General features: G+C 49.8%; 2 protein-coding genes across 5 annotated transcripts in view; both read left to right on the forward strand.

The window, feature by feature from the left end:
- TFRC (transferrin receptor) lies at positions 1–16,313 on the forward strand. Of its 4 annotated transcripts, none has more exons than XM_066193383.1 (19): positions 1–69; positions 1,588–1,658; positions 3,612–3,825; positions 4,416–4,635; positions 4,831–4,974; positions 5,692–5,785; positions 6,161–6,283; positions 7,482–7,577; positions 7,734–7,873; positions 8,259–8,428; positions 8,738–8,857; positions 9,444–9,529; positions 9,646–9,709; positions 10,036–10,103; positions 10,479–10,546; positions 10,920–11,001; positions 11,926–12,150; positions 12,612–12,752; positions 13,028–16,313. In XM_066193383.1, exons 2-19 carry the CDS (start codon positions 1,626–1,628, stop codon positions 13,268–13,270), a joined length of 2,331 nt encoding a protein of 776 aa, XP_066049480.1. In that variant the 5' UTR covers positions 1–69; positions 1,588–1,625; the 3' UTR covers positions 13,271–16,313. The 4 variants fall into 4 exon arrangements, with proteins under 4 accessions (XP_066049480.1, XP_066049483.1, XP_066049482.1 ...); XM_066193385.1 differs by lacking the exon at positions 1–69 and adding an exon at positions 466–527; XM_066193384.1 differs by lacking the exon at positions 1–69 and adding an exon at positions 612–714.
- Positions 13,286–17,738, forward strand: part of TNK2 (tyrosine kinase non receptor 2) — a 25,624-nt gene continuing 21,171 nt past the window's right edge. Inside the window, exon 1 of the mRNA XM_066193382.1 lies at positions 13,286–13,301. The gene's annotated coding sequence lies outside the window, so the exon portion shown is untranslated. The remainder of the gene's footprint in view (positions 13,302–17,738) is intronic.

Genomic DNA, 17,738 nt, shown 5'->3' on the forward strand with positions numbered 1-17,738 from the left:
AGTTGTATTGGACCACTAATAGCTACGGGCGCCGCAGTGGAGCCCGGCGCGGGTGCGCAGCGGCTGCGGGTGAGCGGGCGCAGGGCCGCGGCACGGGCGGGCGCGGAAGGCCGGGAGCGGGGAGGGACGGGCGGGAGGGAGGCGAGGACGGAGGGAGGCGGCGCGGGAGGCGCGGCGGCGGCGCGGGGAGCGGCGGCAGGCGCCGGGGCCCTGGCGGCACACGCGGCCGCTCCGCATGCGGCAATGACCTTGGATGGGAAGCGCGGCCCCGCCGCGGCCCCGCGCGTCTCCCGCGGCCGGCACGGGGCGGACGTGCCCGGGGCCGGCGGCGTATCGCCCGCGCCGCTTATCAGGCTGTCCGCAGCTGGGCCTTGTGGGCGATAGCGCGGCCGCCCAGCCCCGTGGGGCGGCTGCTCAAACGTGCTCGCTCTGCTCTCTTTTCTTCTTTTTGCCTTATTTCTGAAAGATTGGGGCTTGGCTGGAGGGGCTCGGGGAGGCATCGCGCACCCGGCCAGCATCCCTACCAGGTGCGATGCCCGCAGACCCTTTGTGCTTCCTTCCCTTCTTCTTCCTGGCTTTCCTTTTAGCAGACCCTCCCACGTGCTCAGTCCACCCGTGCCCTGGTGTGAGCCTGCGGCCTCAGGTTGTCACTTGGGAAAGGCTTCTCAGATCTGTCGGGGTTTCATCTCCATGTGTTCTTGCCCTAAATAAAAGGTGAAATAAGCAACGGCCACTATTAACCTTTGATCTCCAAATAAAACCTTGCAGAGCTCCCAGGTGTAGAGCTAATCCACGTGCACCTGAAGACCAGAGTCACTTCTTAGAAGCCCTGCTTGAGGGCATACTCAGGTTGCTTGCTCCCAACCTTAACGCCCATCTAGTCACTCACTAAATTGCAAACCTTTTTCAAGAAGAAATGGAGAAGTAAATCGGTTACAATTTACTGATATGTTTTAGATATGTTTGCTGTTTATAGAGAACTTTGAATTTTAAAAGTTGCTGGAGTGATTTTGGAGAGAGGCTCTTAGCGGTTTCCAGAGACTTTTCAAAACAGAAATTGCTTTCACAAAGTTGTAGATAACATAGCCTTCTAGGAGGTATGTTCGTATTAAAAGTGTTTTGTCAAGGTTGGAGTTCGTGCTGCTTTGCCTTATGGCCTTGTGCCACTTCTCCCTTCCAGCTGGACTCTTCCTGTCATTGAGACAGACCCCAGGAACCTTAGATATCTAGAGTCCATTGTCACAGTTGAGTAAATGCCTCTTGCCAGCACTCCCTGAATGGAGATGTCCCCACCATTAATAAGACCCTTAGCTGAACTTAGCCATTGGAAACTATATTCCTTTATACACCTGTCACTATGCCCAAATTTCAGCAGAAAGAGTTGATGTGTTCATTGGAGTTTATAATTGCCATGGAGACTTTTAGGTTGCATTCAAGGTTTGTATAGGTTCACTAATGCAGTGACTTACGTAGAAGTGTGCACAGAAAATCCATGGGCAAGCAGTGCACCAGTGGCAGTAACTGACCTCAGGTGATGTAGTGGCAGAGGAACAGCCTAACCTGACTTGTTATGTTCTGAACTTCTAGGGCTTTGGTGAAGTTGGTTTGCATTTGTCCAGAAGGCAATGGATCATGCCAGAGCAGCAATCTCTAACTTGGTAAGACACAGTACCTCAATGCTGATGGTCTCTTGGTGGGCTGGAGATACTGCAGAAGAAAGGTTCAATAGCATCTGTGTATGAGATTGTATCATATTCTTTTTATATTTTTTCATGTAGTTTGTTATCTATTTGAACACACATGGACTGTAGAATTGAGTATAGCTATCCTGTGCTACAGGTGGCTGTGCTGATGGAACAGTATGAAAGATATTTGATGAGTTGTGAGCTATATTTATTCAAAAAAATATCATTATTTATCAGTATTGGAGAAGATGATGAATCCAAAGCAGCGTGCGGTGCTGCTGTGTGCTGCTTCCAAATGTCACTGGAAGTAGCTGACCATGATAAGGAGGTATCTCAAGCAGTTCAGTGCTGGTGGAGTTGTCACTAACTGCTATCATGTTTTGGATCTCTGAGAGCTGGTAAGAAAGGGGGGCTGGGCCTTGAACAAAGTTGTAGAAGGAAGTGCTGCTGAGGAAGCTGTTCAAATGCCTACTGGGACAATCAACATGTGTTCTATTGTTATTTGGGGAGTGGGAATTTAGCCACAAGTCCAGCTTTTGAAAGCAACCTGTGCTTGAAACAAAGGTGCAGGAGGAGGTACTTCTGAACTTGTTCAACCAAGCCTGCCAGTCCTAGAGAGTTTGGATTGTGAAATGACCTGAGGCTAGGACTGCAAGTGTGGTGGTTTGGTCTCTGAACAAGAATGGAGGATATGTGGGGTTGGGGCATGTCCTCTGTTAGGACATGCCTCAAGTGTGAGGGAAGCCAAGCTGTGGAGCAGCTGAGCAGGGAGAGTGTTAGAACAGACTGCAGTGTTGCCCTTTCCGAAATATGAGGCAGCCACTTCATTGTGAGTACTGTGGGTCAGAGTGAAACTGCAGGTCTGAAATGACATTGTTTTCTAGCTAGCTCTGACATGTAGTTTGAGAGTGAGCTGAGAACTGTGGATGAGCTGTTGAAGTTGTAACAGGGTTTGGGTGCTTGGTACCAGCTGCTTCTCCAGTACAGAGGAGAGTGCTGCTTCCATAGCTATTCCTTTGGCCTTTTGGCCAGTCTCACTCTACTCCCCAGCACAACCACGGCTGCAGGCAATCTCAGCGTCTCTAATGGAAGCTGAATTGTTCAGCCAGTGCCTGGCTATGCCTGGAATTGAGTTAATCTGAGCAGCTGCCTTGTGCACGGACTGCTGTTCTGTGGGGGGCTGGGTTGTGCTTTGCATCTGTTTAGAAAAGTGGGCTCCAGACTGGAAGCTCTGCTTGGGCACTGGTAAAAACCCGTCAAACAGTGCCAGTTGTTGGTGGGTACAAGAGGTGTAGCCTCAGCTTTCATGTTAGCTGAGGTAGCATAATGCCCATGGGTCAACTCTCTTCAACCTGGCTGCTTTGTAATACTACCATATGTGTAATAGTGTCATTTAAGGGTAGCCTTAAGGCAGTTTAATACAAAATTATCCAGGTGCTGGATGAGCGTATTTACATCAAAGTGGATGTAGCTCAAAGGCACAGCCACGGACGGTTGTTTTCCCTTTCCTCTGTCTTCATCAGAGTGTAAATTGTACATATTCAAGCCCGATCTGTGCTCTGCTGATTAAGAGCAGGAGTTTCTGCTTGAATCAGCCTCAGCCATGGGGTCACGTGGAAAATGCTGATGCCGTTTGATCCATCATATCTGTAACAGACTCCAGGCTAGACTCAGATCAGTGTGGCTCCAAATTTGTGCAGGGTAAATGAAACCTAAATAGACTCTGGAGACCCTGAGTGGGTCTGAGTCGTAACTGTGTTTAAAGCCTCCAGCTTGACTCACTGACAGACCAAACGCTTGCTGCACTGGAGCAGCTGCAGATGGACCAGCAGTGTTTGGGTTGGAGCACAGGTGCAGCTGGCTGCAAGGACTGTAGGCTGGCATAGCCAACTCTTCCATCGAGTGACTGACTGCCTTTCCACACAGTTTGGTGGGGAGCCAACGTCATACACACGCTTCAGCATTGCCCGGCAAATGGATGGAGACAACAGCCACGTGGAGATGAAGCTGGCTGCTGATGAGGAGGAAGGAGGGGAAATTGGGAGACCAGAGCACCTGCATGCCAGCATGGCTCCTCCACGGAGGAATGGCAAGAACCTCTGCTTCATAATCATAGCAGCTGTCCTCCTCCTTTTGATTGGTAAGGAAGGGTGGGAGGCAACTGCATGAAGTGGACTCCAGTATTGAATGTGACGCGAGGTTGTTAAATTTGAATCTGTATTGTTTTGGGAGATAATTCAACAACTGGGATCCAGGCCACAGCCTCTTGTCACTAAGTATGTCAAGCTCAGACTTATGGTACATCATTGGCACAAAGAACTGTGGAGTTAGACAGTGTAACTGTGACTCAGCTAAAGGAAAAACTGGTCCATGTCAAAGTTTTGGTTTTCCCTCCATTAACTCCTAACACTTCTGTAGAGATGTGCGTCAACAGATGAGTAAAGCCTTTGGTACTTGTCTGTTAAGGTTTTAACAATGCCATTGGCCTAAAGTGAGCATTCTCCTTCCCAAGTGGTATTGAAGGGACTCTGCCAAGTGCAAGATCAGATTTACAGTGCCCCTTAAAACATGCCAGCTCAGGCAAAATGTCAGGCTGCATATTTCTGCCTGTCCTTGGGTAAGCCAGCTCATCAAAAATGGTGAGAGCAGAGATGCATCTTAAGTCTGAAGCTGTGTGGTGGGGTTCAGTCATCTTTCTGCAGCACAAAGAAATACCTGTTCTGTCCACAGGGTTTCTGATCGGCTACTTGAGTTATCGTGGACGAATGCAGAGAGTTAACAGGTGTCTGGATGGAAGTGGCAACTGCGAGATGACTCCTACGGCATCTTACTTCTCTGATGATGGAACAGAGGAAGAAGAGGTTCCTGGACCACGTATCTTATACTGGCCTGACCTCAGAAAGATGTTTTCAGATAAACTGTCAGTTACACGTCTTGAGAGCAACCTGAGGTAACAGTTCCAGAAAGTTTATCTAGAGCTTTGAGAGAGGCACAGTCTGTGAGCAGAACTTGAGCTCATTTGGAGAATAAGGGCCTTACAGGCGATGTAGGGTGGCATGTTTTAACTCAGGCTTAAATGGCTTTGCAGGGTGCAGTGCAACCTGGTGCTGGTAGCCTAAGCTATATGTATACCTGTCACCTACAGGCAAAGAGAAGGTAAGAGTTCTTTTGAAGCTGGCAAGACTGAAGATGTGGACACTGCCAGCTATGTTCATGACCAGTTCACCAGCTTCCGCTTGGATGACGTGTGGAACGATGAGCACTATGTCAGGCTGCAGGATAAAGGCAGGTACGTTAATGAGGGAATGCACATCTCCTCCATATAGCATGGATGCCTGTAGTCTTGAGCAAACGTGTAATATCTGCTTAAAATGATGCGAAGATTGTGAGGCAGTTACCACTCTCCAAAGTCAACCTCAATCTAGCCAAGCAATAACTGTTCCCGCCTCTTCTCAGGCTTTCTAAATCCAGAGGGTCTGGTAGGGGCCCTCTGGATGTTTTCTGGGGCAGCTATTTCTTCCAAGTATGCTTAATAAGTGGAGAGAAAACAAACTTGAGTGAAAATTCAGCTGAAAGGCAGATTCCCTGTGTCTTAAACTGCTATCACAAGTAACTCTGTCTTGTCACCCAGACAGGGCTGCACACCTGGCAGTGGCTCCTCCAGTAGCTCAGGAGGGTGTCAACAGGCATTGTGTTGTCATCCAGCTCACACCTTCGTGTCTTACTTGTTCCTTTTTGTCAGGGGAAATGAGTTTGCTTAGCCTCTCTTAGGAGGCAGAGATTCTTTCTGCTGCTTGTCCTAGAAACCAGCCTTCATTAATGTCTCTGACCAACTCCAGAGATTTTTGCATGGAAGTACTGGGATGAATCTGCCTGTTTCAGGCTCCATTGACTTGATCAGAATTGTTAGAGCACAGCCTGAATACAGTCAATACTGACTCAGAACACTGAGCTAGTTAAATTCCTGTTTGAAAAAGTATAATGCTGTTCTCTCTATGTTTAACAGTAGCAAGAACCAAGTGTTCATTATAGGAGATGTTGAAGAAGAGCTGGAGAGTCCTGATGCATATGTGGCATACAGCAAGAGTGGTACAGTTACTGTAAGTGACTCCAGGAGGATCCTGGAAATGTGTCTGAACATAAAAAAAAATAAGTCCCTTTGCGATATGGAGTGTATAAAGCCTTCCCCAATTAAGAGACCTGGGTGGGGTGGTCAGAGTGGGGAGAGGAACGGGCCCACACAGTATTCTTACTGGAGCAAGATGCAGGAGTAACTTTAAACTTCCCTGCTGGAATCCATACAGGAACCTTGGCAGAAGTGCTGCTTCAACAGGCATCTTGCACTGGATCAGTTTACCTTGCTGAGCTTCAGCTCCCTACTGTTAACAGGAGTCACTGTTACAGTGACTCTAGGCTGTTTAAGGTATCTTACTGACTTAAGACTGCTGCACTCATAACCAGTGTTTCTATTGTAGGGCAAACCCATCTATGTGAACTATGGACGGAAAGAGGATTTTCAGACTATACGAAATATGCACGTTCCAATGAATGGATCTATAATCATCTTCAGAGCTGGAAAAATAACCCTTGCTGAGAAGGTAGGCAGTGTCTGCCCCAAAGCCTGGCTAGACTTGGCAATGGGAAGCTATGCTTCCTACTCTTTGAGGCACAGAGGTATGTTTTTCTTCAGGTCTGCAGAACTCACGTATGTAGGATTGTTCTGCAAGCCTGGTCTTGCTTGTTTGCACTAAGGCTCCACGTGCAGGTCTGGACACTGAGGCTGAGCAGAGCTTGCTACTGTTCATGGTGCCATTCTTCTTGGCCTCAGGCGGTGTGCTGGAACAACCAGGCCTCTGGAATGGTGGGGCTGGGAGGCAGCCTGGGAGCAGAGCTGGCTAATATCACTAGATACAGCCCTAAGACTGCTAGAAGCAGGACAGCCTTGCCTCCAGGACACCTCTTGCTGCTGTAGCCAGATACTTTCAAAGCTCAGCTGCAGTGTCACTTGGACCCTTGCTGACTGTTCCCTTGGACCACGTGGCAGTGCTGGCACCATGTGTCTAGCTGGTGGCCTTGCATGTTGCTGTAGAGTTCCCTCTGTAGAGAACAGAACCAAACAGCCAAGCAGCCTGAAGGATCCAAGTGTTTCTCTATGCAAGCCTGTTCCATATCTGACCCAGAGCTGTCCTCGGATGGGTGCTCCTAGGGGGGCTGGGGCACAGGACCCTTTGCAGTTGCACTCAGCCTGTCTACAGGCATCTGACATAGGCAGTGCTGGAAAGTGCTTCCAAAACATGTGGTCACTGGTATTTCAATCCCATTCCCACTTTCAAACTGGTGTCTAGCCTTACAAGATTGTTTGTAGCAGAGGCATACCAGAGCTGGGTTGTAGATGTGTTAAATAGGGACCTGGCTGGCCCACGCTGCCTCCATTTTCCATGTGAAGATGAGCCTCCAGTGGTTACTCATCTTGAGACTAACCTTATCTTGACAAGACAGATGGAGCATAATCAAAATTAAATAGTATTAAATTTTAAGCTGCTCCAAGGAGCAAGTATGAGCTGAAAAAATCACAGACTGAGACACTACAGTGTGTCCTAACTGCTCAAAAAAATGTTAGACACAGTTTACCTGGAGTAGGGCTCAGCTGCTAGGATTTAGCTGCCTTGTGTATCTGTCAGGTAGCTGTTAAAATCTGTTGTGGAGTTGGGCACTGAGAAGCACAACCCTTTACAGCATTACTCCGTATTCTTGCCTGGAGTGCAGATGTACAGTTAATGTTTCTCTTTGCTGCAGGTTGCAAATGCCAGAAAGGAAGGAGCCGTTGGTGCCCTGATGTACCTGAGCTCCTCAAATAACAAGAAGGCAGATGCATGTGTCCCCTTTGGACATGTGAGTATGTAACTGGTTCTCCCGTTCTTGAGAACCTCTCTGGCTGTTGGCTGCAGCCTGGGGCAGTCCTGCAGGCCTCTGGCTCAGCAGTGCCCTTGTGTAGATGCAAACTATTGGACTCTGGTGAGACTTGAGGACTCCTCTTGCTTTTCACAGGCCCACCTTGGAACTGGAGACCCTTTCACCCCAGGCTTCCCTTCTTTCAACCACACACAGTTCCCACCAGTGGAATCTTCTGGACTACCTGACATTCCTGTCCAAACTATCTCTAGAGAAGCAGCAGCCAGACTGTTTGGGTAAGTGTTTCTCCTGTCTTGTAGGCTGAGGTGCTGTGGCCTCTTGCAGGAGTGAGGATGGTGTGAGATGCTGTGAGACAGAGAGCTCTCTGCTGCTCTCTGCTGTGTGTGGCAGGGAGCATGTTCTGGAGCTGGCTGGAGAAGAGTCACTTGTGTCCATGTCTCATGTCTTGTGTTGGATCTAGTTAATGGATCTGTTAATCTAGTGTTGGATTCCTCTTAACCTCTGCATTCTACCCCTCCCTGCATAATTAGTGGTACAGAACTGCAAACTCACTCCTAGGCAGGCCCTGCACCTGCAGTTGCAGGTGTGCATTTTTCACACAATAGCTAAACGAGGTCAGAGCTGGATAATGAGTTCAAAGGCTCTTCCTTTCTCTCTCAGAAAAATGGATGGAGAAAAATGCCTTCCAGAGTGGACATCTGGTATCATGGGATGTAAGGTGACAGTGAGCAGCAGCAGCAAGATGACAGTGAAACTGACAGTGAACAACGTTATGGTGGATAGGAAGATTCTGAACATCTTTGGTGTTATCAAAGGATTTGAAGAACCAGGTAATAGCAGCTGCATTGTGGCTCAGCCTTGAGAGGAACCCTTCCTCTTCTGTGGTCACTGGAATGTGACAGCTGCTCCCAGACAGACGCCAGTTCTTTCTCAGCAGAACCAAGGCCTTCCCCTGAGGATCAAAGAGAAATCTGAACCGTGCTGCCAGGGAAAGGCTAAATGAAAGCACTCGGTGTGCCAGATTCAGGGATCAGACTGCAGACTCTCTTCCTAGTACAGAAGCTGAAAACTGCTCTTCTCATAAATGGTATTTGCAATCTGAGGCTTGCAGCTCAGTGTTGCTCTTGTCTCCTTTACAGATCGGTACGTTGTGCTCGGAGCCCAGAGAGACTCCTGGGGGCCAGGAGCAGCCAAGGCTGGTGTTGGCACTGCCATCTTGTTGGAACTTGCCCGTGTGATCTCGGACATGGTGAAAAATGGTAAATATGTGTGAACCAAAGCACGAGGGTGGGGGGTGATGCAGGTCTAGCTCTCTGTGTGCTAACACTGGAGAGCCCAGTTACAAAGCAGTCCTTTAGAAGGTGTAGGGAATCTGACAAAGCTTCCTGAGAAGCTGTTACTTGTCCAATACAGCTTGTCTGCAGTGAGCATTCATTTCCAAGGGACTGCCTGCCTGTATCTGGTATGCCTCAAATGCAAGAGTGTCCTTGGATAACACAGGGTGCAAACCTTAAACTTGAGCTGTCTGTTGGACAGCCAGGCTCGAAGTTGGAGAATTCTGAAGTGTCTGGAGCAGTGGGGACTGCATGGTGGCATTAGTGTGAGAACACTTGTCTCCAGGGTTAATTTTGGGCTCCGGCAGCTAAACAAAACAGAGTGGAAATGCAGACAGCATTGTTCTCCTGCACAGCTCTGCAGCATGTGGGGGCAGGGTAGAGTGCAACGTGCACATTTCTCTGCAGCAGCGCTGTCTGAGGAGCGGGCAATTCATCATCCCAGGCCCGCAGTGCTGATCTGCATCTCCATGGGGGAAGGGCAGACATCTCAGTGTCTCTCTCTTCACAGATGACTACAGACCACGGCGCAGCATTATCTTTGCTAGCTGGAGTGCAGGAGAGTACGGAGCTGTGGGGGCTACCGAGTGGCTGGAGGTACTGGTTGTTTAATATTAGAGTTCTGCAGGATGGCTGTGCAGTTGTTCCTGTGCATTAAACATCCTGGTGTTGGACTGCTACTGCTCATTATTAAAACACTTGTTTTGTTCTAGGGGTACTCCACCACACTGCATGCCAAAGCCTTCACTTACATCAACTTGGATACTGCAGTCTTGGGTAACCTGCTACTCTTTGAGTTTCTTGAAATTGGGTGGGACTAGAACAGCTTGAACAGACATCCCTTAACCTCTAGGAATGGGAGCTGTGCCAGAGGTGGCTGGTGGGTGTTTGGCTCAAGACTGGCATGACTCCATTTACTCTCCTGCTGTCATTGAAGCTGGGAGGCTGATACCTAAGCCATGAGGAGTCAGCTCTGCTAAATCCCAGTAGTCCTGTGTCTGTTGAAGGTTCTTTGGCAACTGTAGCTGTAGATCAGGGGTGGGCAGCTCTAGCAGTAGTGGTTAATTGTTTCGGTATGTCAAATACCCTTTCATTTTCTGCAGGCTCCAGACAAGTGAAGATTTCTGCTAGCCCGTTGCTGTACTCATTGCTGGAGGCAACTGTGAAGAGGGTGAGTTGAAGGGCCTTGGTCTGATCAAGGCGACTGTGGTTTTAAGGAGGAACTGAAGGCAGACAGAGCTGTGCTGGGTCACTTTACCCCCCTTGCCTCCTTCTGAGGAGAAGGACCCATTTAGGACAAAAACCTGGGATATTCTGAAAGGCCCTGTCTGAAATCAGCTGGGCTCTGGGAATTACAGTTCACTCATGCAGAATCTAAAATCAGCCAATGCCACAGTTCAGTGGCAGATGTGCCAGTGTGGAGAAAGGTCAGGAGAGCACACCTGACTCTGGCATGTGCACAGCAGTGGCATGTGTAAGCTCCAGGATGGCCCTGGAAGCCCAAGCAGAGGTCAGAACAAGTGCAGTGACTGTCATCTCTGTGCAGGTAAAGGACCCCATAAAGAGTTCAGAATACCTGGACAGGAGAGTTGGCTCTGACTGGATAAAGAGAGTGTAAGTATTGTTATCCATCTCTTTGGGAAAGCAGGTCTCCATAAAGGAGCAAACAATAGGGTTTTTGCTGGAGTGCCATCCTGCTGTCTGTGATGGGCTCTACCTTCTGACATGGGGTCAGGCAAGCGTGAACAGTACAGGACTGACTGTGCTGCCCCAAGCTGGCTGAGAGTGCCCTGACACCTTCCTGCAGGACAGGAACAGCCTTGTAACAAGTCCAGTGGCAGGGAATGGACAAGTAGGACCAGGGATTTCATTAGGACTCCTTCAGTCTTGTCTAGAGTTCTGTTGGCTCAGAGCTTCAATTGTAGAGCTTGTAGCTTTTCTCCTGGGTGCCCAAACCAGTTGGTAACTCAGTGCTTATCTTCTGCAGTGTTCCCCTTGATCTGGATAATGCAGCGTTCCCTTTTCTGGCCTACTCAGGAATCCCGGTGGTTTCCTTTGGTTTCTACGATGTAAGTAATGCATGTGGTGTGCTCATTCCATGCAGAGTGCTGTAAGGACATCTGCTCTCCAGGATGGCAGAGCAAAAGCTGCTATCCGAGCTCAATGTTCCTTGCAAGAGCCTTTCAGAGGGAGGAGGTGCAGCCTCTGGACCTGGTAGCTGCGGCAGTACTTGCTGTCAAGGCTGCTCCAAGGCTGGCCTACAGTCTCTGTTCTAAAGTACTGAATACTTGCAGGTTTTTGGGGAGAGGGGTCACTTTCTTTTCTAGAGGCTCAGATGTCAATGAATCGGAAGCTAAAAGCAACAGAAAGATGTTAAGCTGTTGCTGCATCAGTGAAAGACTGTTTTATAGCCTGCTGGTCAGCAAGCAGAGGGCATTGTGAAAGCAGTATCATTGCCCAGAGCAAGTACTTAGCTCAAACTGTTCTGGTCTGCTGCCACAGCCTGGGGGTAACACCAGCCCAACAGCCTGCCATGTTACTGCAGGTGTGCAGCTGGGAGCCTTGGTGATAGCGGCTCCCTCTCTTAGGAATGCTTGAGGTTTGTTAGTGTCAGACTTGTTTCACAAAAATACTTGAGTTATCCTGACAGGAAGGGTTGAGGGGTGCTGCAAGCACATACCAGACTGGGTGGTCAGGTTTGCCCACCTGCACTTCTGCAGTGAGGAATTTTGGGAATTCTGAGGGAATAAAGGTCTGTATGTCTTCAGGTCTAGGTAGCAAGCAGAACATCCTGCTGGTCACTGGAAGCTGTCAGATGACCTACAAGAGCTCCATTCCCTTCCCAGTGCTTTGGAGTTTTGGCACTTCAGTCTTTGCTCCTTAGCAGCACGGGGAGATGGGATGTGGTGGAGGTAACGAGTAACCTGTGGCGGGGGAAAAAAGTCTAACTGAAAAAGCATTCTTTGCTAACTTCAATACCTTCTTTCCTGCAGGAAGATGATGAATATTCCTTTTTGGGCACTACTGAGGACACTTTGGCTAACCTGAAAGAGAAGACTGACGTGTTGTATCTTCTCATGCATGCTGCTGCAGAAGTTGCAGGACAAATAGCTCTCAGGCTGACCCATGACCATGAGCTCTTCCTGGACTTGGATAGATACAGTGATGAATTGCTCTCATTCCAGGAGAAGATCTGGCACTTCGAACCCAATGTGAAGGTTAGAAGGACTCTGATTTCACTAAATCCCTGATGATGATGGGGCCATGTGCTAATAAGGCCCCGTGCCAGTGGATACAGCAGGATGGACACCTTTCCCCTTCAGACATAAAAGGGTAGCAAAGTAAGACCAGAATTGATGTTCCTTATGGAGCAGTGCAGGCAGAGTAGCTGTGGCAGACAGATTTAGCTGATCTGGATGTTGTGAGCTCTTGAGGATATGGAACAGTTTCTTCTCTGGTTATCATTCACAGTATAGTGCAGCTTTGAATCTCATTTAAACCTCTGGTGAAAATCAACAAGAAACTGTGGGTAGGGAGTGACCTCAGAAGGGCCTGCCAGGAACTTGTTCTGCTACTTGGCTAAACTGCCAAAAAAAAACCCAAAAAACACACCACTTTCTTTTGCTAAGAGAGCAGCAAAAGAAGAAAATCAGGTTTGCTAACAGCTCCTCCCTTGCAGGCGCTGGGGCTGACCTTGAACTGGCTGTATTTTGCCCGTGGAGACTTCCAGCGAGCTGTAGATACACTGAGAAGAGACATCTCAAACAGTGACAGGGAAAACAGGATTGTCCGCAGAGCCCTGAATGACAGGATGATGAAGGTGGGTATCTTCAACTGGTTTTTCTTCCTTCACAAAGGAAGAGAGTGCTGGCTGGGATGGGCCTTTCCCTAAGGGGCCACTATGCAGACTGGCGTCTGTTCCACTTGCTTAGTGGCAACATGATGGCTTGCTCACAAGAAAGGGTCTGGCCCTTGCAGAGCTGCTGTGGGAAAGGGCTGAGTGGGGATCAGAGGCTGGCAGCTTGTGTTGGGGCAGATAAGGAAAGAAAAATTTGGGAGGTGAGACTATAACCCTGAATTTGCACCCCTACTCAGGTGGAATATGACTTCCTCTCCCCGTACCTGTCACCAAAAGATGCTCCCTTCCGCCACATCTTCTTCGGCAAAGGCAGCCACACCCTGCAGAGTCTGCTGGAGAACCTGGAGCGGCTGGGAGCCGACAAGACCAGCGTGGATGTGAACGAGCTGAAAGAGCAGCTGGCCCTGGCCACCTGGACCATTAAAGGGGCTGCCAATGCTTTAGTGGGCGATATCTGGAATACAGACAACGAAATCTAGACACAGCAAACACCTGGATTACCCATCTAAGGTACAGGAGAACTGTGTGCTCTCATGGGGAGCAGTGTCCTTCCTGGCCCCAGCCCCAGCAGAGGGCCTTGCTGTGTAGATCTAGTTCCACCTGTAGCAACACACACAAACCCCCTGTACCTCAGATTAGGCATTGGCATGATTTTTAAATGGCAGCTTCTTGCAGACTTCCAGTACCTTATATATTGTGAAACCTAACCAAAACCCCCTGAAATCTAAGTGAAACCCACTCCCTAACATAGCATTACTTTTCCCGTAGATACTCTGGCAACAAAACGTTTTTGACCAAAGTTGAGCATAAAATTCAAATTTCACCTTGACAAATTCACAGGAGGCAGTTTTAAAGCAGTACTAAGATTACCATGAAGTCTCTTCTGACCAGGCTCCCATCTAACCACAGTCCAAACCAGTCATGTACAGCTGCTTATGGGGCTTCCTGCCTCCAGTGTACTTAAAAACTAAGAGCTCAGGTGTTTCCTTAACTGGTACCTTGAGTGGGGAGGTACCTCATCTATTCAGGCTTTTAATTGTTGGCCACCTAAACCTAGTGACAAAACAGGGAATGGATTCCTCTGAACACTTGTAATGAGGATCCCTTCTCTGGCAGGAAGCTGCAGAGAGCTGCAGTTCAAAAATTAAACAATGTAGTAATAGCCCGCAAGTGCTGGATTATCAGCAAGCTCTGAAGTGCCCAGCCTGCCTTTACTTCACAGCAGGGTTCCAGTGACATCTTGCAGGCATGCTTCTGCCAAGGCAGATATCAACACCCACAGAAAATGACCCAAAGATTATCCAAAGTCCCCTTGATACCCTCGGCTGGCACCTCAGCGAGTCCTGCAGCATTGAGAATTGGCTTTAGACTGGCACTTCAGACCTTGCTGCTCAGGGGCCTTGTGTGAAATCAAGTCTCTTGCTGGCCAAACCCTGTTTGACTGATGTCACTTTGCAGGTTGGCTCTTGTTTGGCACTGAGATATTTATTTCTTTATTTATTTATCAGTGACAGTGTTCACTATAAATGGTGTGTTTTTTTATAGAAGATAATTATCGGAAGCAGTGCCTTCCATAATTATGACAGTTATACTGTCGTTTTTGAATAAAGCAGCATCTGCTATTACAATCAAACATGATACTGGAACTTTGCATTTAAAAGAATCAAAACAAGCCCCTTAAAAAGTTTTGGAAAACTAGCAATTAAGCTTTATGTGGCAAAAACACCCCTCTGGAAGAAACTGGCAAACCTGGTAGTGTCTCCAGGTTGCACTCCAAAATAATCCTTGAAATGCTGAAAACCTGTGTGGAAATTCCAATACTAGAAAATTTGTCTTCCTTGCAGGGTCTGTGCCCCTCTGTGGGCTTCAGACTTCTTCCTGCTCCCCTTTCTGGATGCTATGTGCTCTCACAGGGAGCACAGCTTCCTTCCTGGCCCTCGTCCCAGCAGAGGGCCTTACTGTGTAGCCCTAGTTCCACCTGTGGCAACACACAAAAACTCCCTGTACTCAGATTAGGCATTGGCACGATTTTTAAATGGCAGCTTCCTGCAAACTTCCAGTACCTTATGTATCATGAAACCTAACTGACATTATCGGGGGCAGTGTCTCCCATAATGTGTAAAGAACAAGGTAGTTTTTGCCTACCACAGTGTTATATCGGAGGCAGTGACCTCCATATGTTGCACTATGGGTGTACGTAATTATCGGGGACAGTGTTTCCCATAATTGTTCTATGCTTATCACGCAATGTCATCTGCGAAGCTTGATGGTTAGTATCTAACATGGATTAATTTCCTGCAGTCCTATTTTTCCACTCTCCTGTGGTGATGCAGATACAAACTTCAGTCTGTTATGTACATCCTTACTCTCCCTTCTCCATAGGCTGAACCGTTTCAAATAGCTGTGCTGTCTTAAACTGGCTTCCTGCCTCCAGTCACGGAGAGCGGTGCTTGAGTGTTTAGTGGAAAATAGGCTAGTTAGACTGTGTGCTCTGTGGTGTAGTAAACTTCCTTCAAATCAGTTACAAAGACCTGAGGAGTTAAAGGTGAATGTAGGGCTTGGGGCTGACAGCTGTCCGGAGGGCTGTGGTCACTGCTCTGGATGGGTGCCTGTAACACTTTGAGAGGCCGGCCTGCTGTGGCACTGGGAGGGTGCTGGTTTGTGTGCACTCTCCAGTTCTCACTGGAAATTCCAACATTGCTCCCTTGGGTGTTGCATGGAGGGAAGGAAGTCAGTGGCAGCTTTCTAATGGTGCCGCTCTGGTGTGTGACCTGAAGCTGAGCACTGCTGATGTGTGACACCTGCTAAACTGTGCTGCCTGTTCCCAGCGGCTGTTACCAGCCCTGTACTTTGCAGTTTGATCTGGCATTTAAACCTAACCTGCAGCTTAGTTTTAACCCAAACTCTGCAGTTTGATCTGGCATTTAAACCTAACCTGAGCAAGTGACCTGAGCCCCAGCAGTAATCCTTGAGGGAAAGAACACTGTTCAGCTGGAGCTCCGCAAGGAGTGGGCAGGAACTGGCCCCCAGCCTAGTTACTGAGCTCAGTGCTCACGAGCTTGGAGGGCTGGATTTTCGTCTGTCCCTAGAAACCTGATGCCCAGGCTTGTGCAACTTGTTGCTCTTCCTTAACTTTTCTTAACTCTTTAACTTCCTACAGCCCTGTCTGTGTTAGTGTTTCCTAGTGACATTTCTCTGGATGGCATCCAAGTGCTGCTGTCTGGGAGTCCTCACTGTGGTGTTTGCATGCATCTTGATGTGAGACTTAATCTTGTGCTTTATAGCCAGCAGAGAGAGACAAAAGACAAAGCTTGTCTCCTGGCTAGGCAGCACAGCTGTGACTACTGGGATGTTGGGATGCCTTCCTCAGTGCTGGCATCTGACTGCTGTGGGGTGCTAAACTGTTTCTGGATTATCTGCTGTTTGCTGGAATAAAGTGTTTTTGAAGCTTGAACACTCAGCTTCTTTTATGGAGTTCTGGATTACCTGCTGTCTGCTTTAATAAAGATTTTGAAGCTTGAACACTCACCTTCTCTTGTGACTTCTTGCAAAGCCATGATGCTGTTGTGGCACTGTGGCCATGGGTGAGCTTGGGCAGCTGGAGGGAGGCTGTTGTCCTTTTTCCATCAGGGCTGGTATGCAGCAGCTCCAGTACCACTTAGCTGATGTGCAGTAGCAAATTTGAACTTCACCGTGCTGCTGAGTCCTGCCTTCCCATAGACAACTGGAATAAGGACTCTGGTAATGAGGTGGAGGAGCACAACTGTATGCAAGCCCTCGGACTTCCCTCTCCTTTCATGTCCTACTTCCTGCCTCTCCGTCACAGCATTGACTCTGAAAAGCCTGGGATGTACGGGTGAAGGATGGGAGAAGGATGAAATGTCAGATTTCCCCCTGGCTGTGGCCCTGCAGGTCTCTGCTGTTGAGGAGGTGGCTGGACAGGCCTGTGGGTGGCTGTGTCCCAGGAAGCCAGCACTTGCTCCTGCCTTGTCCCTGCCCCTCATCATCCTGGAGGTCCCGTGGGCAGACGTGGCAGCTCTGGGAGGTCAGGAGCTGCCTCCTCAGCCCTAGAGGCCTGCTCAGGTGAGACTGCACGGGTTTGGGGCTCTGCATTTAAATATGTTCAGTTTCTCTCTCCTCTCCTCCCCCCTCCCTCATGCCGGTCTCGCTTTCTGCTTTACTAACACCACATCCCGATAAGTCGTATTATTTGAATGAGTGGCAGGTTCTCCAGGATCCCAGCTCGCACTTTATGGGCCGTCCCGGCATAGCTCTGGTCCCTCCTCTTCCCCCGGGGATGATTTACTTGTTGGAAAGACGTCGTTTTCCGCAGCTCCTGCCCGCGCCTGGCAGGGCTCTCTTCCTGCGATAACTGTGCAAAGTGTCCCAAGAGGCCGGGCCGGGGCTGTGGGAGCCCTGCTGCGGCCGGGCTGCGCCAGCCCTGCCGGGGCAGAGGGAACGGGGAACAGCCCCTTCCAACTCACCTGGGAGCAGGGATTTTGGCAGCGCAGGGCAGCCCGCGTCCCCGGTGCAGCGGATCGGTCCCGGGGCCTGGCGCTGCTCCGCGGTGAGTCTGCCTGTCCCCCGTGCTCATCCATCCGCTCGTCCGTCTGTCCGTCCTCACCCCCGCCGTTACGTAAAGCGGCGGGGCGGCGCCTTTAAGAGCGGGGCCGGGGGCGGGTCGGGGGCCGTCCGGGCTCCCGGCGGCGGCGGCAGGAGCGGGCGGGGGGGCAGGAGGGGAGGAAGGGGCGGCGGAGCCGGAGCTCCGGAGCTCCGGGGACGCGGCGCGGGGGGGCTTCCCCAGCGTGCGGGGCCGGGGCGGGGCCCGCACCGCGTGCACCATCCGGGGGCAGGGGGGCGAGCGGGGCGCCGGGGGTGCCGGAGGGCGGGGGCTTGAGCCCGGCGGTGCCGGAGGGCGGCGGGGTGGCCCCGGGGGTGCAGGAGCAG

This window comes from Chamaea fasciata, unplaced genomic scaffold (assembly GCF_029207755.1).
Source record: "Chamaea fasciata isolate MVZ Bird 193981 ecotype frontalis unplaced genomic scaffold, bChaFas1.0.hap1 SCAF_11, whole genome shotgun sequence".
NCBI lineage: Eukaryota > Metazoa > Chordata > Aves > Passeriformes > Sylviidae > Chamaea > Chamaea fasciata.